This window comes from Heliconius melpomene, chromosome 21 (genome assembly GCF_056956725.1).
Source record: "Heliconius melpomene rosina isolate 202511_hmr_F chromosome 21, ASM5695672v1, whole genome shotgun sequence".
Lineage (NCBI taxonomy): Eukaryota > Metazoa > Arthropoda > Insecta > Lepidoptera > Nymphalidae > Heliconius > Heliconius melpomene.
The window spans coordinates 2,039,360-2,066,550 of NC_140409.1; the positions used below are offsets into that span (position 1 = coordinate 2,039,360).

A 27,191-nucleotide genomic window follows, 5' to 3' on the forward strand; every position below is an offset into this window, starting at 1 on the left:
TTCGTATAAAATGGCGTCAGCTGAGTTTTTAGAACAAGCTTTGTCTACAGACGTTGATGAGAATGCTGTAAACGCGATCGTGGGTTCCCTTGAAAATCATTTAGTGACGTCCGTTCCGTCAATATCGTCACAGAACAATTTAGTAAATGTTATTCCAAATCAAATTAGCCTTACAAGAAGTGAAAATACCATTATTGGACAAAAATATAACAAGGACCACAGTGATGGTGAAATAAGTAGTGGAAACTTTCAATGTGTCGTTTCCAGTGCACCGTTTAGTATACCTTCATCGTTCGCAAAACAAACAAATCAATGCCTTAGTGACTCCAACGTTGAAACATTAAAATTAATAAGTTCTCAATCACAAAATTTTTCTGATAATAATTTAAAATTTTCAACTCAGTCTCTTGTGAACGGTTGTGTTAGTTTATCGTCTTCACAAGCTCAAGTCGTTCATACTCTACAGGGGAACGGCATAGGCAGTCAACCAGGATTAAAAACAATTACAATGCAACCTCCTTTGGTTATTAAACAGGGGCAAACATCTGGTCAAGTGAGCATGCAGCCTGGCATGGTGACAGTTCCGATGACAGTTAATTCTAGCATGTCAGGCTCTATACCGAATGTTATGACAATAAACAAACCCGGAGCACAGAATGTAGTAGTTACAACGCAGAATTTGGGATCGGCGCAGCCCGCGATCTTGCCTAATGTTCAAATTTTAAACATGAGGCCGGGTGCGCCGGCCGTCGCTGCGCAAAAATCGGTGGCAACAGTTTCGCCGCGCGTCGTGATTGGGACACCGCAGGTGGTCGGGACAAGAGCCGCCGCGCCTGGAGTAAGTTGCCAATTTAATGATGCTGTAAGATAAGCAACTCACACTGTGTTTACTTTAAAATGTATAATTCTGGAGACCCATAACTAAACGAAATTTATGCTTCACTTGTGATTCTATATCTCAAATATATGTATGTACATAATACTATGTTTAAATATTTACTAAAAACACTAATCATATGGCATGTCAATACAAAACAGCATCTACACATATATTGTTCATGTAAAATTGCTTGCAAAATTGTTATTTATTATAAAAAATGGCAAAAGGCTTAGTTTAATCTTTTTAAAAACTTACACAGTTGCTTGTTTTTTTCATTAAATGATCCTCATATATGATTGTTATCATTAAATATTATTACAACAATATTGTGATTCTTCATCAGTATTTTTAAAAAACCTATTATAATTGCATGTAAAGCATATTTGCATTAATAAGTGAATTAGACGTGGACTGGAAACTTTACTGCCCTTCATTGATTATCCTTAGTTTATCATCACAATACAATATGTTTATTTTCATAAATATAAGTATTTTCTATTTATTTCTAATATTCATAACAAAATTTGTGAAGAGAAATGAATATTTTTTTTATTTCACTTATTTTATTTTCATACCATCTAAATTCAAAATTAATATCACAATTATGTCAAAATAATCAAAATTAATATACCATTAATGTTTTTTCATCGTCATTGATAAAATTGAAAAACCCTGTACAAAAACCTACCTATTTATTATCAAATTTGCCAATTTTAAAAATAAATGTTGAATCAGATCACATTTGAATGGTTCAGTAATTAACATTTAGATTGCCTATCTAGAATATAATGAAATCTAAATATATTATACTAAATATATTTGTTTTATGATTTGCGTACAGACATTTCTAATGTCCTACTTGGTAAATTATTTCCCTTTATCTCTTAGTAGGGTAAAGGCTTAGTGTGATTGGTATATATAGAATATACATTCTATTACTAAATAGTTCTTTATTTAAATCATCTAGCACTGTCACAAGCTATTTATATTCATTGCATAATATAATGTTACTGTATACATTGTTTATTTTATTTAGGTAGCATAGCTCAGCATCTGATTGTAAATGTGATATTTGTGAGTTTGAATTCACGATTCTCACACAGAAAAGAATTATTTTAATTTTTCCACTCTGGTACAGACTTACAAAGTCATGTTAAGTTCTGCCACTCAATATGCACTGTCTAAAATGAATTGTCTTAACACTCTCCCTTCTTTCTTTGAAGCTAAAAAAAATACATTGCTCATTTCATACCAGCAAGCAATGTATACATTACAACCTCAGTCTGACAATCATTTGTATCTACACTATTGATTAATATTTGTGTACTGATTGCACATCACTAGCACTTTCATAGACTAGTAGATGTTTGACAAGTTTGTCAAATACATGAAAATCAGGATTATTTATGAATAAATTAATTCTGTGTTCTTAGAAGTATTTATAATAACTAATAAACAAACTAGTGAAAGGGCTATTTTGAAAAGTGTGTGTTTATACACAACACAACAATGTAAGTACTCAGATAAAGATAAATATAAACAATAATTGTTTTTTTTATAATACTTAAGATGATTTGTTTTGCATTTAAAAAGAAATAACTCTAAAACATAAATAATGTAGTGTATGATTTTGTAACATAAACTTTATTTTTGTCTCTAACATACCAATATTGATTTCTGATTGCACTTCTGCCTATAGTTTGTAATGTGATACACCTTTGTTAGTAAGTACCCATGCACTTACAGTTTTACTCAAAAATGAATTATTCTAAATTCAAATGCTATTAGAGGTTTAAATTCATGGAATTATTAATCATGAATCTGATAAGCACATTTTACAAGCAGGCATAAACATTATTAGTCATTGGTGTAATTTGAATGAAATATATCTCAATGCCAGTAAATGTTTCTTTTTAAAATTTTCTCATAAAGTTAATGTTGAAAATGTTACATATTTTATTAATAATTTACCTTTACATGAAGTGACAAGCATTCGGGATCTGGGTGTGGCATTTAATAGCTTGTTGAGTTTTTTGAAAATATAATAAGAAAAGCTTCCAAATTATCAGGTTTTATCAATAGACAATTACAATTTTTTAAGCAACCATATATAACTATTCTTTTATTTAATATGTTTGTGCAAAATATCCTAAAGTATTGTAGTGCGGTGTGGAGTCCTAGCTATCAAATTCATATTAATCGATTGAAAAATGTTCAAAAAAGGTTCTTATATCACATTTCTTACTCAGAAAATTAATGCCATGAGTTGAATTCCTATGTAAAACGGTTAGAGTTTTAAAAAATGTCACCCCTCTCTACATGTAGGCAGGTACTTGATGTCATTCTACTCTACATGTTAATGAAATCATTGATTCACCTGGCCTCTTGTATCGCTATTCCTGTGTACCACATCCTTGCAGTTCTTTGAGAAATAGAAAAACATTTTGCCTTCCACTCGCTGGAACTAATGTTTTAAGCCACTCACCCCTGCAACACATAACTGCTTTGTATAATCCTATGTGCTTTAAGTTAGACATTTTCAATCATATGTCTATATACTCTTTGCGTCGTATGTTAAATGAAATTGTTTAGATTTTAAAATTAATATAATTTTAGTTATAACTATTATTTAAGTTGCCTAATTAGTCTTTGTTTTTAAAATTTAAAATTTTGTTATTACATATATATATACTAGCGGCCCGCTCGCGGTTTCACCCGCATGAACTATGTTATTATTTACTGTCTCCATGACTACGTCCTAGTGACGTCTATGCAAAATTTGAGACTCCTAGCATTTGTAGTAACGAAGTTTCATACAAACTTTCGACCCAAAAAACAACCCCTTAGAAGTCGAATATTGCAAATTCCCGTCTTAGCGAGCACCTCTGTCCTATAAGTAACTTGTATGCAAAATTTGAGATTCTTAGCACATGTAGTTAGTTAGATTTTTTCACTGTTACAATAAGTTAACCTAGAAGATGAAGATGTAATTGCAATCACATGTAATTACTATGTTTATGATTGTTTCTTTATGTGAATGTATTTTGTTTTGTGGACCAATAAACAGAAAAATACAGCCTAAATAATTAAAATAAGCTAAAATAGAATAATAAGTGGATATTTATAATTAGAAAAAATATCTGAGTAATTAAAATGAACAAACAAAAGAAGTAAAAATAACTAAAGGAAATTACTTAATATTAGATAACGATATCGACTCTATGAAATAACTAAACATTTTTCTATATTAAATAGGATAATTTTTGCAAGCAATATCAAATAAAATCCCAGGACCAAACTTTACACTACACCGAGAAGAGAACCAAAGTGTAGTTTAAATTAATTATAAACAGCAAATAATTACATAAAATTAACAATAGTTCGAAAATGTATGAAAATTTATAAAACCGTCAACGTCATCTGCCCGTTCGCGTCGGTCATACTATGCCACCTTAAGGCTAGGTCATTTCAAATCAGTCTTAATTATTTATTAGAATGTTATCCAGTAAACTATAATTTCAATCTAGATAAAATGTTAAGACTATAATTTTATTTATTTTCATAAGGATGAATATCAAAATGTCGCGGTAACGGTTGCGTAGCGACACGACGGTTGTTATTAGCATGGCAGAATAAATTGCATGTCAAATTAGAAATAAGTATTTTAATATATTAGTATATAAGTGTAATGTAATGTTATATAGCACTTCTGAAGAATGCAGCTTTCATACAAAACAAAAACAAAGTAAATCGGACCAGTAGATCCAGAGATCTTAGCGTTCAAACAAACAAGCAAACAAAGAAACTCCTCCGCTTTATTATATTAGTATATATTAATACCTTTCAGTTTAGTGCTGCCAAATTATCGATAGTTTCGCAATCGATAGTTTTAATCTAAAAAAGCCCATGCGATCGATACAACGATTGATAGTATCGACACTATCGACAGTATCGATACTATTGAATTTCTAGGAAACGATAGTATCGACAGTATCGATTGTTGTGAACTATCGATCGCATGCTAAGTTGCGATACTATAGATTCCATCGATACTATTGGACTTCTTTCTTTCTTTCTTCTTTTTATATTAAACTTCTTCTATTCTTTTCTCGGTCACCTCGTGTCTAACCTGACAGTTGCTTATTATTCGTCCTCAAATCCATTTTTCAAGTTTTATTACTAAAGTAGGTAGGTCTCTCTATTTTTCGATAATAATTTAAACTTTATGAAATACAAAAACGATTTTATAATAAGAAATAGCTTTAAATTTTGAGAATACCAAATTTGGGCGATGAGATACACACAAAGATATAAAAACTTCGTGCGTATCCCACTTCTGATGTTAGAAAACGGAAGCGGTTAACGTTTTTAAAATGAATACGATAAAGACGTACCGTCCATATGTTTCCAACGTACTCTAACGACATGTATCAACACTACACACTAGATTCCTTCCAATCAGGGCCTGTTATTGTCTTTTTCACCAAAATCTACTCACGTTTACACGAGTATGCTAACATTATAAATAAAATAAATGAATACTAATAGAGTAAGTATTGAAAGTACTTTTATATTACTACACTAATTTTTATTATTAAAGTGTATACTTAGATGATTTGTTTTTTGGCAAAAATTACAATATTAAAAAAGGTGGTTATTTTTTTTATTTTGCAATTGATTGACATCACCTTTATTCTTTACAATATGCTATATCTATAATTTTAAATGAAAAAAATGTTCTGTGAGTTCATATCAATCTATCTGTTTAATTATGGGTCTTGCAGAGTTTGTTGCACAAATAATTTAATAAGATGTAAATGTGTAAATAAATGTTATATTGTGAATTATGTTTAAAGTTAACTATAATTTAATATTATTAATGTGCAATACACATGATAATTGTATAGAAGCAAATAAAGCAATTTTGGCGGTGTAACATTAGAACAACATTTTTTGGACTACTATTGAGATATTTTAATCTACATGTAGGCCCATATTTACAAACTGCTTGCAATTGCTTGTTTTTATTCATAGATTTAATTTATGAATAAAAATGGCATCTCAAGGATGATCTCCGAGTTGAAAGCAGTTAATCTATAAGGTCCATAGTTAGTATTGTCCAAAAGTTAGAGAAATTATTATGAAAACATTATAGCTATTAGCTTCACGCTGCATCCGAAATATATTGGGTAGGGACAGGTTATTTTGTTTCCCACTTTCTCTTTTATATTGTTTTGAGTAGCAATTTAAATTAATTTTTTTAAATGTTCTGAACGGAGATTGCTTTATTTACTTCTATATATAATATACTTGTTCTATATTAAAATTTGCATGAATGGTGCATTTATGTTTCATTTCTCATTTTAATAACATTCATATAATAATTTTATTTTTATTAATTGCATGGGCTTCTTTTTACTTACATATTTTAGTTTCGTCATAAGATATTTTTTAATATTATAGATTACAAGTTATTAATCTAGAATATATAATATAATCTCTATGTTTGAGATGTATGTAAAGTGTTTTATAAGTAGGAAGTTTGAAGCAATGTTACTGTTAATGTTTTAAATAACAAAAAGAAAGGAATTTTTAATATATCTTTTGTTATGAAATCTGAAATGCTCTTGTATAATGAACAATAATTATATATCTAAGAAGAACTACATCACAATACAAATATAAATTAGTGCAAGTGAGAACTACTAGTGGCTTTTATTCATGATTTATTGAACGTAATCATCGCGGGTTCAAATCCTGCACACTGCTATTAATTATATAGATGTTGGTCTAAATCATATGTTTATTTTAAAAAAAGAAATATATAAAATTAAATAGAAAAAGAAACTACATTTTTGCAGTTGTAATATATCTTATTACAGAAATAAGTGTCCATATTTGTAACATGACATGCATTAAATTAAATTGTCAATAAAAGTTTTGTTATATTAAATCCGCTGGATTAATAATTTGTTATAGTATGACTTTAACATGGCTTCTTGCCATTAAGTTTATTTTTAATAATTCTCATTTGTTTATGTCATTTAAATTTAATTTAGGACTTTTGTTTTTATTATATAAAAACTTCAAACAATAAAAAAATCTAACATTCATAATTTTTATTTACTTTATATTACTTTCTTTTAATTTTTGAAGTGATTATTTATTGATATAAAATATATTATGTTACATATGTAGATACAATTTATTAAATGTATACCAAAAAGCTTTATAACAGTGTTAACATTTATTGTAAATATAATTTTACATGAAAACAATTACATGGCAATTTCTTAAACATTTCTATCACGCAAAAGCAATGTTGTTATAATAGACCACAAGTCAAAATTATATTCTATTTTTTCGTTATATATATTTTGTATCCACACATAACTTATAATGCATACTTAAATATGTAAAGAATATGTTTTTTTTGGCGTAGTTTTAGAATAAGGTTGGCAATTTTTTAAAAATATTAATGACAAGCGAAAGTTGTAAGCTAGCTAGTGTCATATTTTTAAAATTCAAATTAAAAAGCCTTTACAGTTTTGTAATTAATCTAATAAGATTTTGTCTTATACAATGAAAAATAACAAAAGTACAATGTAGATAATTAATAAATGCTTTTTTGTAATAAATAACAATTACCATGTAATACCGACACGCTTCAAGTCAGACTCACACTCACACTCACTCGCTTACCACCAATCGTGCATCGGTCGTAGAGTCTCATACAGTAAATTGAAAGGTCGCGTTCATTTTTAGATAACGCTGCAAACACTGCAAAGTCTGCAACAGGGGCATCAAGGTCATTTGTTGTTAAAGACTGAGAACGGTCAGTACCAGCTGCTGAGGGTCGGGCCGGCGCCCGCCAGCACCCTCACGGCGCCGCAGCAGACGCTCCGGCTATCAACTGTGCCGGCTGTAAGTTCAAAGACGACGCGATCTCACATATTTTGTACGATTTATAATTATTTGTCCAGTTCAAGTCTCGTGCATGTATCTACCCACTACCCACCTATCTACCTCCCTACCTACCTATCTACCTACTTTATACGGTGCCGGTGGCAGTGCATGTTAAAGGGAAATAACAAGGTAAGAATGGAATTAGTTCCAATCAGTCGTAATTTACTAATATTTAATACTTACTAGTGTTGTTTTAGTTATCAATCGCGAATATCAAGATTGTGATTTTATTTCGCTGTCGATCTTGATGTTCGTCGACTCGGTTTGGCAATAATCACAGATAAACACAGTATCTGAGGGCGGTTGAGGTACCAACAATCATCCTGACATCACAGCTTCGCAAAGAACCGCATGCAATAATAGCACTCACTAAACCTTATAAATAACTCGATATAACTAAAATCAGTCAATAAATTTTACTTTATTTAGTAAATACCTATGCAATATGCTAAGGCAGCTTGTAACCAGATATGGTGCAATACGATCAAAGTACTGTAGTGGGCATTCTTGTTTCCTGTAAAAAAATTCGTTCAATTACTTGGGCGACGCGCTGTAGAGAAGGTTAATTAATATATTAAGTGAAAATTTTAAAGTTATTGTGCAATTTTTTTTTTGAAGATTCAGTAAATTTGATGATGAGAAACTGTGGGAGAAGAAAGGTGTGTTGTCATTATTACATATTATTTCTATTTGATATTTTAGATATTGTATAATTTATTATTTAGCTTATAAGAGCGAATTACATTGTAGGTAATAGACAAAACTTTATAACCTATATTCAACTTATTCTATTTTGTTCATTATTTATAGATTTAGTAAAAATAGATTTAATTAATTCTTTAGTATTTTTTAATGCATACGTATTTTTTATACATATGACATTAGTGATGTGAATTGTTTGCTATAGCTTGTGTGCACGTGTGTATGCCATACTGCATGTAGTGATGTGCAACTTAAATAATTTTTCCCCAAACTATGCATTTTCAAATGTTATTTCATTTGTTCATTTGAGTGTTTGTTTGTTTGATTTTTTTAATTGCACTGGAACGGGAATTAAATAGACGGTACAAATATATTTTAAGATTACTAAAGCGTAAGTAAAATGGCAGTGCCGTCTAAATTATTCACAATGTAGACAATTTTTAAATGTTTCTACACTCTGTAAGAATGTCAAGAAAACATAGTTTAGTTCATTTGGCATATGAATGGTTTTTTAGGTCTTGTTATAAAAAATAAATTAGATTTTTCTAAAATTTATCCCGCACTCAGCAGGCTAGACAGAGGGAACCCAGTGTTAAGACACTTTCTGCCGAATCCTAGAGGCATTGCGTGTTGAGTGACAGAACTTAACGCCGCGCTTTGTCTCGATACCAGAGCGAAGAAATGGAAATATAAACGTAAATAAATATTTCACTTCCTCGAGTGGGGATGGAACTCACAACCGTCGCGTTACAGTCACACCTTCGTGCCGCTGCGCCACGACCGCCTCTATTTATCATAAAGCTTGCATCCATTGGCAATTTATAATTTATATACATTGACTTTTTCCATTATTATTAATTATTGTTATTGAAAATTGTAATAGGCAGTCTTCATTTAATTTTAAAGATATTAACTTAATTAACAAGTACCTAAGACAATTACCGGTACTCTGTTGATAAGGCTCCTAAAATTTCTGTAGTTTCTTACCTTCCTTGAAGTTGGAACCTCATTATGTTCCTTTTCTATACTATAACCGTTGTAGCACAAATGATTTAGAAAATTAATACATAATATAAATAATCTAACCAGTTTCATCACAAATCTTTCAGCAAAGTAAATTTCCTGTTTCTTCCAAACAGCACCCCGGAGTACCAACAGTATCGACGAGCGTGGCGGCGCCGGGACAGATGGCTGGTCAGATGCCCGCAGGGCCTGTGGCCACTCCCGTACCAGTGGCCTCAGGGACCACCCTGCCCACCCCTTCCACCTCACAGCCAACTGTCACCACTCAGGTCAGTCTAGAATAAAAGAACAATACTGCTTATTGGATATCTAAATGTTATATTTAATCAAGCGCCTTATTCAGCGCTATGCATGACGCTTAACTAAATGTGTATCAAATATTATTATTATTGATGATACCATAATTTCCTATAGAATTTATAGTTTTCTTTTGCGATTTTTTTATTTGTATTATTGATTGTATTGAAACGCTTTGTTATGAATATCCCTATGAGCTATTAAGTTTAAGTAATAGCATATTAATGGATATTGTTATTATATTCCGCCTGTTTAGAGAGAGGTTCAGAGATCAATATAATCACGAACCTTTTTAGTTGTCTTATGATGTGTAGTGACTTTTTGATTCGTCATTTTGAATTAAAAAGTCATTTTGGCCTATATCATACCGTACGTCCTGATCTTCCAAATATAAATCAGAATTTTGAGTCGATTGTATAAGTCTTTTAAACAATTTTACATTATGATAAACAAAAGACTTGTAATTTAATTATATGGTTTTATTTTATAATCTTTTAATATAAGCTTTTCACAGATGCCTATTACGGAAACTCCAAGGAAAAAACATTACTAATATATTTGCTTCGATCGATTACGTCTTCTATTTTGAATATAAGTAATTCAGAAAATAGTACTCAGCAATAATAATAATATTGAATATTGTATAAAATTTATCAGATGGCTAAAATATTCCTAAAATAATTATACTATAAACAACATACAAGAAAAACACTAATTTTGAAACAGAACACAAATAAAATAAGTTATTTTATATAAATTAAAAAAAGATTTGAAACGATTTTATATATGATAAAAATATATTTTGATGTGCGTATAGCTCATAAAGATTTTCATTTTGACAATTATTGAATTAACTAGTGGCAGGCGCCAGGCCTCTGTCAGTCTCTCAGTAATGGAAGAGTTTTATCTATACAGATAAAAAATACAGTTACACAGTTAAATACATACAGCTTTTTAATACATGAATATATAGATAAATTTGAAAAAAAAATGAATTCTAAATTTTTTGCTGTCTTTACAGTACCCGATTACAGTAACCATCGCCGCCATCCTAAAACTATATAATATATGTATACAATTAGTAAATAACTCTGAAAGTAGACATTTCAAAAATCAATACTTGTATGGTACCTAGTAGTTGTGCTAAACAAAAGGTCATATGGGAAAATTGAATTATTGAAAGCTACCTTGTGCTAGCTTACCTTTTCAGGTGAGGTAGATAACGAAAATGGACATATTTATATTTTTCGGTCACATTTAATATATGTATTTTAATGTTATTTATTGTTATTTTACAACATTTATTCGCACAAAAAGAACGTTGTGTTCCGTCAACTATTATATTCATAAAGAATAGTGTCTTAACTTAAACTAAATAGTGTAAGCCTCTGAAGTTTATGAAGTTCATTCGTAGATATGTATATGTACATAGAGAACTGTTATATGTCTGGTATTGTGGCCTTTTAAGGGCAGTGTCGATCATTAAATACAAACGGCGGCAGGATGTATGATGCGGAAACTACCGTTTGCTACATATATTATACAATTAAATTAAAAGTTAATTTAATGATTAAAAGAATATCTACATTTAAATCTATGGGAAATTTTAAATACAAGCATATAAAAATAAATTTGCTTTTGTCAAGTCTATTAGGCCCGTATTTATAAATCGCTCTAAAGTTTTAGATCTATCTTGAGATGCCGCTTTCATTAATAGATATGTAATTTATGAATGAAAACGGCATCTCAAGATCAATCTCAGACTTTATGAATACGGGCCTTATCAATGCAATACGTTAAGCTGTAATTGGTCACTAGATTGCGTTATAGCGCTTGAACGAGAATGGTAAAACCCGAGTAGAGCCGGGGTGAGTGGTTAGTTTTAAATATTATTAGGCATATTTAATAATAGAAATTAATATTTATATATATATGCAAGTAAATATATAGTTGCATAGCAAAATTTACGCCGTAGTGGTATTCTGTATAAAAATTTTGTACGTGGCTGGTGAAGTGAATGTAATGAAATAAATGTAAATTTTATTCATTTTCGTATAAGATGTCGTTATACTAATATCTCGCCACGTCCAAAATTTAATACGGTTCTTAGGTATTTTATTGTTTAGCTCCACTTAAAAGTAATTTTAAAATAGCTTTAGTCCTAGGACATCTAAAATTCAATTAAAAATGTTTTTTTTTGTATTATAACCAGTTCAAATTGATATAAGGGATAAAAAAAATCTGTAATCGCTTTTACTTGAGTTTTTGTTACTAAAAATAGTTTGCAAATTATGCTAACACATAGAATTTTGTTAACTTTGCTAACGCCGATTTGGTTTGGGAGCTTATATACGATTTTTATACCACACCAAGCAAACACTACAAAACGTATCTAAAGTAAAACACAGTCACCATATAATCTTATATAATTTAATTCTCAAGACATAACAAAGTTAGTTGTCATTTTAACCCGATAAAGTTGGTAGTCCTGGCTTTTTTATGATACCTTATATTATTTTTTTTTCCAATATTTTCTTAATAAACTTTTTTTTTCACTTTTACTTCTGTGGTAAAAATATATTTAAATATTTTTTTTCCTATCCTGCCGTATATAAATAGATATTTAATGAATTTTAAAATTTAATTTTTTTTAATAACCTGTCTAAATGTAGAGGCACAATTTTGTTTTGATATTTACGATATCTAGAAGTAATATTTCTAATAATAAGAAATATCTATATCTCTTTAAATTTTCGCGTAAGTTCGTATACATTAATCTAGTATGTTTTATATTGTACATTTATGGGAACCCTACGTTCCGAACACTTAGCAGTAGTCTGTGGTCACGGGTAAACTGAGGATGCATCCGTCTTTCTGTGGACATAATTCTTGCGCAGGCTACTGTATCTTGTTCTTTGGTGTGGTGGGTTTGAGACTTTAAAGTTTCTATGAGTGGGTCCCAGGTGGTAGAAAGTTTCCAAATGTCTTCTCTGTTAAAATTAGGATGTTTTTATTGCCCGCGAATTCTTCTCTATTATCTCAAGCGATATGGGGTTTTTCAAAACAAATGTATTCCTTGGGTTAGATGTTTTTTGACCTCATAGTGGTAATGACATTTTTTTAATATACCTACTCGTCGGTGTGTTATTTCATCGTATTTCCGATTTTCGAAAATTGCTGTTTACCACTAAATCCTTGAAGAACTGCATAAAAATAGTCAAACGGAAGCTAGAGGACAACGATATGTCTACGGAATATCTTGAATTTTTAAAACACTGCCTTTTATCGCCATATCTAGTGTTGAATTAAGAATTTTTATTACAACTAGAGGGCAATCCAATGGGTTCGCCTGTCTTCGGTAATAGCAGATATATACATGTGGAACTTCGAGGAGATGTCTCTTAACTCTGCACCATGTGCACCTAGGATATATAAGCGGTACGGAGATGATACTTTTACAGTTTTATCTACGGACAATATTTATTTATTTGTAAATCACTTCAATTCTATAAATAATAATATTCAATTTACAATAGAATTATATGCCATTAATTCTTTAACTTTCCTTGATGTTTTAGTCGTAAAAAATCCTAATGGCTCAGTAGGCATAGGGAAATGGCACGATCGAAGTCAGCTGTGGGTGAGCGTACAGCGGCTAAACCCAACCATTACATCAGGTTTGATAAACCCGACATCCTCGCTAGATATGAGGCTATTCTAATACAAAACATTCGAATTTATATAGAGAATACGGTCAGAAACTATTTACCACCCGGGAAAACTTCTCATAAAAACTTTAAAGTTTCAAACCCACCACACCAAGCGAGCAAGATACAACAGATGAGATGTAAACTAAGAGACGGATGTAACCTCAACCTACTTGTGACTACTGCAAAGTGTACGAAACGTCAGGTTGAACGTCAGAAACGTCGAAAACACCAGAGCGAAAAAATGGAAATATAAACGTAAATAAATATTTCACTTCCTCGAGTGGGGATCGAACCCACAACCGTCACGTTACAGTCACATCTTCATTGTTCATGTTCACATCATCAGATTTGATATCAACCTAACTTGGAAAGTTAAAATCGAGTATACACGATTTTACCTAAAATGTTTACCTATGAGGGAATTTAAGCTCATTTAATGCATTTAAAACACATTTAAACTATCCACTCCTAAAAAAACAAATGCATCAAAAGAGTAAACAATAGAAAATGTCTCTACCGCTGTTTACTAATGTACGATTGACAACCAATGTTTACATGTAAGCGGCCTAATTTTTGAAGTGTTTCATATTTAAAACTGTAAAAAGTTGTTTAAGATCTAATAGTGGTAATAGAAAATAATTTTAATAAATATATTCTATTACTTATTAAGTTCTTGACTTGTGAAATAAATTAAAATTATATGTTTAAAAATTCTAAAAATAAACTTGATAATATAAATTAAAGAAATCATTAAGTAATAATATTATCACTTCCCCGTATTATTGATAAAAAAAAACTAAAACTCTGACTGAATGTACACATGTTGTTAACTCACTGTTGTGATAATTTAAATAACACATTTAAACTTATGGATAGTTAACAGTATAATGGGAGTAGCGTTAGAAGTGTAACAGTTAACGTCATGCTACTAAATTATTCACATCATTATAAAATTAAGATATAATTGGCTTGCATTTTCGGCTTTTCAATACATTTACAAATAATTATTTTATAAAATAAAACGTAAAATTGTAGTTTAATTTTATTACTATTAATTATATGTTATTATTCGAAACATGCTGGCACTAACTGTCTGTTTGTCTGTTAATTTTCTCAGTTCATGTACAATGCTGGACCAATACCATATTTAACCGCCATATTTATGAGTCCCCTTATTTCTTGTGGATTCAAACACCACTTGGGGGAATGTTTATGTATAAAACATAGACAGTTCCCCAAACTGCTTACTGCTTATATACAAAAGGTGTGGCTTTGCGTCCACAAGTGGTGGACGAAAGGCGGAGAACAGAGTGATGTATCACTAGTCACATATTAAGCGTTTTAGGAATTGTGAATACGAATCATATAATATTAAAAATAAACTGAACTGACATACTATTAAAAATAACTACAAAATTATCTTAGCATAATACTACATTACTTCAATTGCTTTCACCCTTTCTAGCCATATAACCAATGTAATTAAATTTATTATTCACTGTTTTCTGTTCTATACAAAATATATGTAATAGAAAATAATAAATATCTTGTGCAGCGTTAATATGTAAGCGAAAGTGGTGATTAGCTTGCTAAGTTGATTCATTATTTAAAATTCTATTACCCAGAAACCCCTAGACAATACAAAGGAGAAATGCAGAAACTTCTTGGCGAATCTCCTGGACCTGTCTAGCAAAGAACCAAAATCTGTGGAAAGGAGCGTCAGGAATCTGATCCAAGAACTGATTGACGCTCAAGTGGAGCCGGAGGAGTTCTGTGATAGACTCGAGCGCTTGCTCAATGCGAGTCCGCAACCTTGTCTCATTGGATTCCTGAAGGTAGGTTGGAGAATAGCTTACCTCTGGTGGAGGAGCACGGGAGTAGTTGGACATACATGCATGAGGTAGCACACGGACAAGTGGACTGGAGACTAAATCACATTTCCATAGAAAAGACAAGGATCATTTGACTCGCTACTCCACTTTACTAGAGTTGACGTAGAAAGAGTTGTTTATTGCACAGAATCTCTTTATAAATTGATCACGAGAACTGGCAAAGGTATAGAAAAAGAAGAAAATTACAATTGGATAAGTGAGTACTAGAGAGTAGCCATCGATCATCCATCACGAAAAATATAATCATTTCTTCCCGGTGTTTCGTTTGTCAAAAAGCAGTAAATTAAGATAAGTTCATACCAATAATTAAAAGAGCTGGTCTCTTATACAACCCCGGTTATCAAAGGTAAGTAAATGGACTTAAATTTCGAAGGTGTTTTATCCTTATAAAATAATAATATATAGCACGAGGTAAGTACAATAATTTAGTAATGAAGCTAAACAGATAGTTTCATAGAAAAGTGAAATTTCAAATTAGATTTCTTTTGTACCACAAAATAACATTGAAATTGAATGGTGTATGTGGAACGTTTGAAAACTGCGGGTCACGTAATTTTACAATTGTTAAGACATCAGTGCAAAAATACCAAATACTATTTAAAATACTATTCAAAATATTTTGGAAAATTTAGTTTCCAAAAAGTTTTATTACTATTATTACGTATATATATATAAAATGTGGTTTTTTTTATTTTAAACAAATATGTATAAGAGTATTTTTACACGGGTTGTCTTTTTAATATTTACTAACACTTAACCATTTAATGTTTGTATGGTGGAAAGCTTATGTTCCCCTTCCTTAGATCCCTTGTATGTTAATTATATGTTATGCATATATGAATGTAGAAATTAGTTAATATTCTATGTATTTTTGTATACATGCTTTGAATTTAACGCAGCGAATATATTATGGTAGATAAAGTAGGTGAGTGCAAAAATAGACCAATATATTTATATATTTTTTTAGCATCACGCTGTATCCCGCACATAGCAGGCAGAGGGAACCTAGTGTTAAGACGCTCCGTTCCCCATTTCCCGCCGAATTCTGGAAGCATTGTGGGTTGAATGGCGAAACTCAACGCCGCGCTTTGCGTCAGCACCAAAGCGAAGAAAATGGAAATATGAAATATTTCATAACCTCGAGTGGGAATCGAACCCACAACCAGTCGAGTTTACTATCACACTTTGTGCCCCTGCGCCACGAGTGGCTTCACTATTTTTTAATAATATGGGATAATTATCTCCGAATGAAACATAATTTGAACATAATCAAAAATTCTTAGAATTATTATTGGACAAGTCCACCTTTAAACTGGAAGGTTGACATTCAAAAAAATATTTCAAAATTATTGATTTACAGTAAAAAAAACATGATATACAATTTTGCCGGAACACGAAGCTCGAGCTTGAGCTCGCTAGGGAGTTATTTAACTATTTTTGCACTCACGGCCTTAGTTTGCATCACTATATCAATTTTAACTAACATATTTTAACCACTATCTATATGATTTAAGTGTGCTGTTCAAAGACAATGCTTATGAAACTCAACAATTTTCCTCCTAACATTATTTGCGAATAATTCAACTTTAATGACCGTTCTGAATATAGCCAAAAATTAAACCATATCACTAGAGCAAATAGAAATTCTCCATAATAAAATTATAGTCTACAATTTTTACTTTGTTTTTCTAGATATTTTTCATGGCTATATTCAAAGGAATATAAAGTTTGACATATAAGATCTGCCCTGTTCAGCACATTTAAATAACTTGTTTTATTCTATTGAAGATGGAGGGTGGAAATAAGGAGAACTATCACAAATTTTAAATGTTTAAGTTTATCACATTATTCACAATGTCGCTGTCGTGGAGTGAGCTTTGCTATTGTATTTTAGTAATAAGTGAATGGGAATAATAAAGTCTTGTCATACTTTTGTTGTTATTTTTTGTAACAGAGTGATCATTTACTTTACCAATAGTATTTTAGTTAATTATTGTGCTCTTAACGCAATGCTTATTATGGAAACCTGGTGATGTTTCTCCTTAACTCTGCTCTCCAAATAACAAATATTAAATTGAATACTTTTTTACAGAAAAGCTTGCCACTTCTGAGACAATCCCTCGTCACCAAGGAACTGGTGATCGAGGGTATAAACCCACCATCGCCCCATGTGGCATTTTCACCACTGCCTGCACCATCCGCCCAAGCGGTGCCTAGTAACAACATCAACCTGGTAAGTCGATTTCCACCATAAAATCCTAGCGTAATCGATATTACTAAGGACATGTCAACACTATAATAATCGATTATTAATACACTAACTTATCGATCTGGCTATTATACGATTAAATCTTTTTATAGTCCACATTAATAACAGTGTAGGGTAGTGAAAGCTTATCAGGTCACGTCAACGTCAACATTGCTCCGCTAATTGGCACTAGTAGTGCTGTAAATTTTCTTAACTGATAAATATAATATATTTGTTTCTTAAAAAAAAGTTTGTTGCTTTTCGGTATTGAAAAGTGAAGTAAAACATATTTTCTTGACGTCTACATACTATACAACCGAAAGGCCAGAAGTATTAGGCACCCTATAAAATACAGCATATTTCGGGTTTAGAGAGAAATAAAACTACTTTTAATGATTACTCTGTTTGCATTAGTAAATTATAAAAACATTATTAGTTTGTGTGGCCACCCTTTGACGTTATTACAGCAGCCGCTATGTCGGACATACTGCGTACAAGTCTTGCACATTCTTCTGGAGAAATTGCCTCCCATTTTTGCACCAACGCGTTTTTTAAAGCAGTTGAAAGCAGATCCTGGGACTGGGTCTCAGTAAACGAGCGCATTGGTAGTCTCTGATATGTGAACAAATAATAATGAAATGGCACATTAATTATTTTTCTAAGAATGTGGATATGCCAATTATCTCGACATAGAAGTACGTGGGTCAGGTCCAATTTAAATAAGTATAGATATAATATTTGTATACAATGTTTTCAATGATTCATTTTGTTTCAAATGATTGTTACTTTTTTCACAGTGTTGTTATTTTTATAGTTTGTATTTTGTAATTACAGTATAGGGTACATGACACTTGTCGTCTTTAATTTAAAGACAATAATTAATGAAACGAGTCAAAACATGATCTGATTTACTAGTTATTTGGTCTATCATCAGCACTCCAATACAGCTAATCTCTTATATACATATAAATATTATAATAACTAAAATTATTTCCTGCAGTAATTTTTTCTACTCCCAATATTTTTCTTCCTATTTTTTCCTATTTTTGGGAGAATCTCAATTATTTCCAACTATTTATGAATAAAAGTAAAATTTTCGTCATGTACCCTATCGTTTGTGAGCTCTCGTAAAGCTGTGAGTTGTGGCAGTCAGAGGACGAGGGTAGTTCGAGCCCTACCCTCACGACCCTCCTGCCACCCGTGATGCCGGTACTCCCGCGACCGCCCTCTCCGAAACCGGTCACGTTATCCATGCAAAGCATCTCGCAGGTTTGTCTTGGAATATTGATGTTTAGGGCTGCCATCCATTGACTTATTCGAGTAAAATCCAAGACTGAAGAGTTGTTGCAGAATTAAGATCAATGATCACTATTGTATTAGCTTTCCAATATGTAATACCTCTGACGGATGGCAGCTCTTTAATTGACACTTAGACGCCTGTTATCCCATATTATTCCTATCGTATCAGGGTAGTTTTGAGTTTTCGGAATCATTCAAAATTATTGTATGAAAGTATCTATAAAGAGACGTACCCAGACTTTAAAATGTTATTTTTATCAAACGATTGTAAAAATTAAATTATTTTTTTTTAATTCTACGAAAGAGACTTTACATTATGTATCTTTCAATAAATTGTATTAATCTGAAAAAGAGAAACAGTTAAATAAATGATAAAGTTCTATCCAGTCAAGAGATAAACATATTGAAAGGTACACTTTATAGCATACTGAGCTTATGAGGTGTTAGTTGTGGCAGTCGGAGGACGAGGATAGGTCGAGTCCCGTCCTGACGACCCTCCTGCCCCCCGTGATGCCGGTCCTCCCGCGACCGCCGTCCCCGAAGCCGGTCCCCATAGCGGTGACCGTGCCAAATGTCGTGCAGGTTTGTCTTGGTACATTGATGTTTAGGACTGCCACCCATTCACCATCTCTCTTTTTGATAATTGAAATGTTTAAGTGTTTTTCGAATTCTACCATTTCAATCATATTCATCCCCATTTTACATTGAATGACGGATGGCAGTTCTACATTGACACTTAGACGCCTGTTTACCCCTTCCCGTTGCGTACCGGGATAGTGATAAGTTCTCGGAATCATTCAGAGAAATGTCAACTTTCGTGTTATATTAATAAAATATGGAAAATATTTTATGCCCAACCAATAGGAACAAGTTGAGCACTAATTGGATTTTGCTATTCAATAGCTATTATCACTTGGCGCATATACGACTTCAATCTATTCATAGAAATGTCACAATAACTGTTGGGAAATATGGACTATATATTATATTGAAATGATTCCGAAGAACTCTTCGAGTCGACATACCTTTTTTTATTATTATTTTTATTTAATTGTATAAGTGGCTTTCTAGTTTATAATGAGCACATCATTTTTGCACTTTTTTGAAATTAAATACATAAAAAAAGAATTGGTCAATAATTGCTAACTGATAGGAAAATTGATGTTTATAATTTTCATTGGTGTTATCATTTTAACAAAAATGTTATTTTGTTAATATGAGAACCTTGATGCTTTAAGAATAATTGATAGTATCTGCTCATTATTTGCTAGGCTGTAGCTAAACGCTATTATCCTGTAGAAGTTTGGCTCAAATATTATTAAGTCACACTTTTTTTTTCGCTTGTTTCTTAATTATCGTTATTAATGTCGGAGAACATAAATCTTTTGAATTCACGTAGAAAATCAATAAATGTATGTTTATTTAAGTATGTCTATGTTTTATTGCTAATATCTAGGTTAATAGCGGTATTATCGCACAATTTCAGCACGTCTATTACGACGTAAAACTTATGTGACAAACACTATATAAATTTTATCTTGAAAATTTCTCTTTGCATATTACGTTTTATTATTTTTAGCATGCATTTTATTAACGTTGTGTAAACTTAGAAAATGTTTACATATCTTTTATATAACAGTTGTTATGAACAATTATGTTCGTGCATATTAAGATTATATCTTAAAACGATTAATAATATGGACATTATTTTTTTAATAAAATATTATTATACCAATCACAGGCAAAAAATACGATAATTACCAGCTTTGCATGCGTAGAACAGTCAATATTACATACAATCGATATATTTGTGTCTGATCGATGTTTAAATTATACAGCCAGGCTTTGTTCATTTATGTCGCAGCTGGTAGTACCAATAATGGCCCTAGCTCTATGAACATGTTAAATAAATGTTGTATTCTAAACGTCGCATGATTATGTAGTTAATTTTCACATAAAAACACATAACACCAAAACTAACCCATCATCAATCATTCATTCATAAGACTATTCTAGATCATCCACTACTGTACTGTCACATCGTACACGTACATACATACGCTGTTACGTGTCTATACTTCCTTAACATACGAGCTACTTCCAGCAAAAGCCTCCACCGAAGGCGGGTAGTACGATCGCGGTGCTCCAGAACATTCCCGTTTACCCTAAGGTACAAGTTACTAGAGTGGGAAAGACTATGCCGTTGTACGGCAAGACGTCCTCTAGGGTTGCGTCCTCCGCGGGCACCTTGTCCACGTTGCTGACGGCCAGCAAGTTACTGAAAGAGAAAGAGAAGAAGTCGGGCATGCAGTTCGCTCAGCCCTTCGCTGATGATAAGATGGCGGGTGATGATGATATCAACGATGTAGCCGCTATGGGTGGCGTCAACTTGGCTGAGGAGACGCAAAGAATATTGGGTTCAACAGATATGATTGGGACGCAGATTAGGTGATTTTTTTTTGCTTTTTGTCTATAATCAATATCTAGCTTCAAGTCGATATAATGCTAAAAGCAGTTTGTCACTCCTAACGTAGACATTAAATTTATCTCAAGAAATAATCTTAACTTTATTAGTTTTCTGCTTTTCTGGTATTCACTAAATAATCTCCTCCTAGATCGTGCAAAGACGAATATCTGATCCCCGTACAACTGATGCAAGCTCGTATAAAGGCGATATCCGCGAAGCACGGCTTGGAGGAACCCTCGCCGGAGGTAGCTGGCCTCATGAGCCACGCGGTCCACGAGCGGTTGAAGACTATAGTGGAAAAGCTAGCTGTGATTGCCCAGCATAGGATCGATATGCTTGTTAAGGTTTTTTGTTCCTTATATTCTCTGTAATAGTTCTTGGTTTACTGAGATTTTGTTTTTGAATTGAAGATAGTCGTTATAGTTAATAATTATAATTGGACAAATGGTAGCGAAATTAATGAGGTAATTTAAATTTATTAAACCTCAAACTTTGATTACTTTTTATGTGACACATTTGCGGAAGTTGTAATTGCATTATGCTTTCTTTTGATATTGTATATATTGTTTAGTATTTTATTTTGATGCTTAAAATCTATTAAGTAATATTAAGTCTCAGTCGAAGGTATTCTGTCTGTACGTTAATACTCTAATTTAGAAATGAGACATTTTTATAATATAAATTCTAAATTAGGATTTGAACTCACAACCCTCACTACTATTAAGACTCATTTCATCTTGTTTTGCAAAAACGTAGTTGTTCTAACCAAATTGAGGATATATTCGTTAACCTTTTCATTGCAAGACGTTCTAAAAATAAACTCGCCTCTCAAGCTGCTTGTATCTGCTTTGTCTCAATTTTACTCCTATACAAATCGAATTTATGTAGAAATAAACATATAATATACATTATTTTTTCGGAAAATATTAAATTATTTTTACAAGATTTGTCATTATGTAAATATTGCAACTTTGTGTGCTGTGGCTGTTTTGCGTATTGATAATTTTAAGATGCTTTGCGAAATTGTCATGTTTATAACAATATGTATAGTAATTATTATTTGTTACATTTTTTTTTGTTATTTTCTTAAATAATTTTAGATAGAAAAATATAATAAATTATATTTAACTTTACAAACACTTATTAGGGATACAAGATACACACTACACAATACAATTATAAAAAAAATATTAATTTCCTTTCAACAGACTGACACTCGATACGAAGTGACTCAAGATGTAAAAGGTCAATTGAAATTCTTGGAAGAATTAGATAGAATGGAAAAGAAGAGACGAGAAGATTCTGAAAGAGAAATGCTTCTGAGAGCAGCCAAGTCCAGATCCAAGAACGAGGATCCGGAGCAAGCCAAATTGAAAGCTAAGGTTAGTGTTGTAATAATTGTATATAGTAATATGTGAAGCAAAAACTTTATTGCTGAACTTTTATTACGAAAATTATGGCGACGGAGGAGTATGAAATTTGACACAATTATATAAGAGTGCAAAACGCTGATATTTTTAAAATATATGCATAAATAAAAACATATGTTAAATTAATAAAATAAGTATAACAAACACACTACCCTACATCTGTGAAGAAAACATAACCATTAATCATACATTACGAATATAATTTTTAAAAAATCACGTCCTTATTAAGTTTTCTATATAGCTTCACGCTATAGCATATAGCAGGATAGGCGGAGGTATTGAGTGACTCACGCCACTCTTTGTCTGAAAATAATCCATCCATCGAGTGGGAATCGAATCGACAACAATCGAGTTTAAGTTAGACGCTGTACCACTGCGCTACTATGGCCTCTTATTGGATATTTATATATTTATCTTGACTTACAGGCGAAAGAAATGCAACGCGCTGAACTAGAAGAACTAAGACAGAGGGAGGCTAACCTGACAGCCCTGCAAGCGATAGGGCCTCGTAAGAAGCCCCGTTTGGAGGGCCCCAGTGACTCCTTGGGAGGCCCTGGCGGAGGATTTGTAAGTAGATATTGTTTCTCAAAGATTTGTGAAATCACTTTTCTTTTTATTCCTGTAGAATTTTGGCAAGGCCTCAATTACAAAATTTTGCCAAGTTTGCGCGTTCTATGTTTCTTAGTTTTAAATGTCCGTTATCTATTAGTGTCAATAAGGGAAGTATTTTTTATAGATACAACACTGCAAGATCAATACTCAATTAGTTTCATAAATTTCAATTTGTTTCTCCTTGAATCTCAACTAGTTTCATAAATTTCAATTTCTTTCTCCTTGAATCTCAAATTCATACTCAAAATTCAAAACAGAATCGAAATTTACAAACACATTTATAGATATTTATCATCATTTATATTTATTTACAGTCTGGTCGCAGCCAGCTCGCCCTCCGTACTCGTCTAAAACGCATCAACCACCGTGATATGATATACCTCTTAGAACAAGAGAAGGACACGTCACGCTCTACCATGCTTTATAGAAGTTATTTAAAGTAATAACTTAACTTCATATAACTTAACTTCACGCAGCTTAACTTCACGCTTTATACCTAGCGGGGTGGTCAGAGAGAAAGGAGCGCCAACCGCTGCGGTCTCTACATACCACTTTCACTTCGTCCACATTCATCAACCTCTTCATACATGCCTTCCGGGGGCACCCACGTGCTATTTACGTGACTGTACAGTTAGTGATCGTAATTAAACACTTGAATGCTGGATATGAACTACTTTATTATAATAACTACAATGTTATTTAAATGCTATCTTCAATATAAAATAGAACTACACATACTTATGGTATACATATTTATTCGACATGCCCAAACACGACATGATATCCTCGCTAGTGTCTGCCATTCTGTGTATCTCTTTATTGTGGATCGTTCAGTAGTAGTTCGAGTAGATAAATGAATAAATTTGGTTATAAGTGAATAATCAAATATGGGTGGATAAATGTATAAATGCACGGGTAAAGATGGTGGGCATTTTTGGATTTGCATATATACATTATTGTAGGTATTTTGGGTTTAGTCTAAAAATATATATATATATATAAGTATTCTGGTTCGCTTATTAAAAAAAAAATGTTTAAATGAAAGAAATTTATTAGTTTAAGTTGTTTCAAACCACTTTTAGAATTGTAAATAATATTTTTTATACTGTTTTATATGTTAAAATATACTTCATTATGAGGTTATAGTTGTAATACTTCTAAGTGGTTTTAGTCTGCTATGTGTTTATAAATTGTTATAGGATATATGATATTAATTAATTTATTATATGGTATTTTTACAATTTGATTACATAAAAACTGAATATCCTTTTTTCTCAATAAAAAATTTGTAATATTTCTGTAAAGAAAAAAAAACTTTAATAACAAAGAGTAATAATGGCATTTATATGCAATACCTATTCCGTGTGAGCCATTATACTTATATATACATCCAATTACTTGCAGTATATTTTGTAATATCCCTTGAAATCGACAAAAAAAAGGATTAATAACTTAATATAATAATGTATAATTACGTAATAACGTCACACATCAGGGAGGTCCTGCCCGTCTAAAAAGATTCGTTGTGACGTCACAAATGATTAACGTAAATATAAGTTGTATTGCTTTTTTTTCTTGGCATTTAATGTGGAAATTTGATTTTGGCTATATTTTTTTTAAATTTTACATTTAAATATTTTATAAAGGATTTAGTATTTGTGTAATTTTCGATGAAATAATGATGGGTTTAAAAAACTTTATTCATGAAAATATTTTTAAACTGTGCTAAATAGGTCAGCTTTATGTAATATTAGCAAATAAGGTCATATATTTAATGAGGAATACAAGGATTTAAGTAAATGAGGTAAACAATATCATGTAAAGTGTAGAATGTATGTAAATAGGTAATTAAAGCTTCCAACTAGACTGTTATGTTTTTTAGTAATTTATAATATGTAAAAGATAATATTAGATAGATAGAAGATAACATTAGAGGCCACTCGTGGCGTGGGGGCACAGTATGTGACTGTAAACCCGACTGGTTGTAAATGCCTCCAGAATTCGGCGGAAAATGCAGAACGGAGTGTCTTAACACTGGGTTCCCTTTGCCTGCCCTGCTGTGTGCGGGCTACAGTGTGAAACTAAAAAAAAATTAAGAATTGCTTAGTAGTTTTGGTTAATTATTTGGTCAATATATTTTTTTATATACACTAATTCAAATCCAGCTATGTAAAATATTTTGATGAATATTTCATTTCATTTTTATCTCATTGCCAAATAAATTCTAATTCTATTATAAATATATATTATGACAAATATTATGATTGTTTAGTTCTACGCTAATCTCTGAAACTGCTTAAATTTTAAAAATATTTTTGTATTGGATACTCCATTCATCCAGAATGGCTATATAAGAAAATATATTACATCAAGTCAATCGCGTTAATGTAACCCATTGTACCTGTTGTCATATACGGCTCTCCTTACTTCCATTTGACCATGCGGGCGAAGCTGCATATTTTATTATTTTTACATAAATGTAAAGTGTATTTAATTATGTAATTATAATAAGTATATAAATACATAAATAAATAAATAGAATATAAACATTGTTAATGGCTAATACTTGTAAATATTAAGTTAATAAAGTCACGTTATTCTTAATGATTTAAAAGATTTTGAAAGCAATTCCATTGGTTTTGACGTTATATTTGTAGAATAAGTCATTATGGTTTGCATTATACTTCGTATTATTAAAGGATGATTTTTTTTGTATAGTTTCGTGTTTCATTACAGTAGGTACAAAATGTTTTTGTTTTTGTATGCAGAATGTTTTCTTTCTGTGTAATGTTCTTTTTAATCTCATGGGGTAGGCAGAAGAATCCTAGTTCCCAAAATAGCTATGATTTTCGAGACATTATGTCTCAGCAGAGAATATTTTTATATAAAATTAAATAGTTTAATCACGATAAAAACAACAGTTGATTTGAGACATGTCATGTGTTTATATAAAATTTATAAGTATATTCCAATATACTTTTGTAGTCTGGTTTGTCAAAGTTATTTTACCAATACAATATACAAACTACAGTAATGTATACCACAGTAATTCATATATCTTGAAATATTTAAATGTTTAATTTTATAATTATATTCTTCATAAAATATGGTAAAAATAAACTGTATCCTATAGATAATCTAATTAGAGTTAAAATAAAATCTTAGCATATTTAATGTATAAATCAAGTAATTTAAGTAATTGTGTGCGGGATACTGCATGAAGTTGACTTTATGTTATTAAAATATAATAAAAAGTTTGCATGACTGACGTTAAGAAGTTTTATTTGTTGAATATTGAATACATTAACTAAAGAAAAATATTCACCAACCTAATAATTTGGACATAACCAGATTCTAACCTGCATAATCGGACACCACTACACTATTCTGCTAGTCAAATATTGACAATATACAAAGGTTTAGTAGAAAAATCGAGAAAATAAGCTAGAAAAACAATTAACTTTTATTTTAATTTAAGGTAAAATTTACAACAAAAAAAAAGATTTTTTGCTTTTTGGAATATGGTGTAATACATCACACGATTTTCTCCGCTTGATATGGAATGTATATATACACAAAAAAAATAAAACAATAGATAATACATACATTCGAAAAAATAAAATAAAACAATTAACATTTAAATTAATGCTCCCTCAGATTAAAAA

At 31.2% G+C, this 27,191-nt stretch overlaps 1 protein-coding gene across 5 annotated transcripts; it reads left to right on the forward strand.

Moving 5' to 3' along the window:
* On the forward strand, window positions 1-26,794 carry LOC146526797 (transcription initiation factor TFIID subunit 4-like). Of its 5 annotated transcripts, XM_085205518.1 has the most exons (12): window positions 1-838; window positions 7,646-7,804; window positions 9,688-9,840; window positions 15,204-15,413; window positions 17,563-17,703; window positions 18,868-18,987; window positions 19,465-19,599; window positions 21,122-21,465; window positions 21,633-21,828; window positions 22,693-22,866; window positions 23,341-23,481; window positions 23,841-26,794. In XM_085205518.1, exons 1-12 carry the CDS (start codon window positions 11-13, stop codon window positions 23,967-23,969), a joined length of 2,730 nt encoding a protein of 909 aa, XP_085061644.1. In that variant the 5' UTR covers window positions 1-10; the 3' UTR covers window positions 23,970-26,794. The 5 variants fall into 5 exon arrangements, with proteins under 5 accessions (XP_085061644.1, XP_085061646.1, XP_085061648.1 ...); XM_085205520.1 differs by lacking the exon at window positions 19,465-19,599; XM_085205522.1 differs by lacking the exon at window positions 15,204-15,413.
* The last annotated feature ends 397 nt before the right edge of the window (window positions 26,795-27,191 follow it).

Coding starts and splice junctions, on each gene's coding strand:
- LOC146526797 (XM_085205518.1), top strand. CDS start 11: ATGGCGTCAGCTGAGTTTTTAGAACAAGCTTTGTCTACAGACGTTGAT. Junction 7,805..9,687: donor GGCTATCAACTGTGCCGGCT/GTAAGTTCAAAG, acceptor TCTTCCAAACAG/CACCCCGGAGTACCAACAGT. Junction 19,600..21,121: donor CCGTGCCAAATGTCGTGCAG/GTTTGTCTTGGT, acceptor AGCTACTTCCAG/CAAAAGCCTCCACCGAAGGC.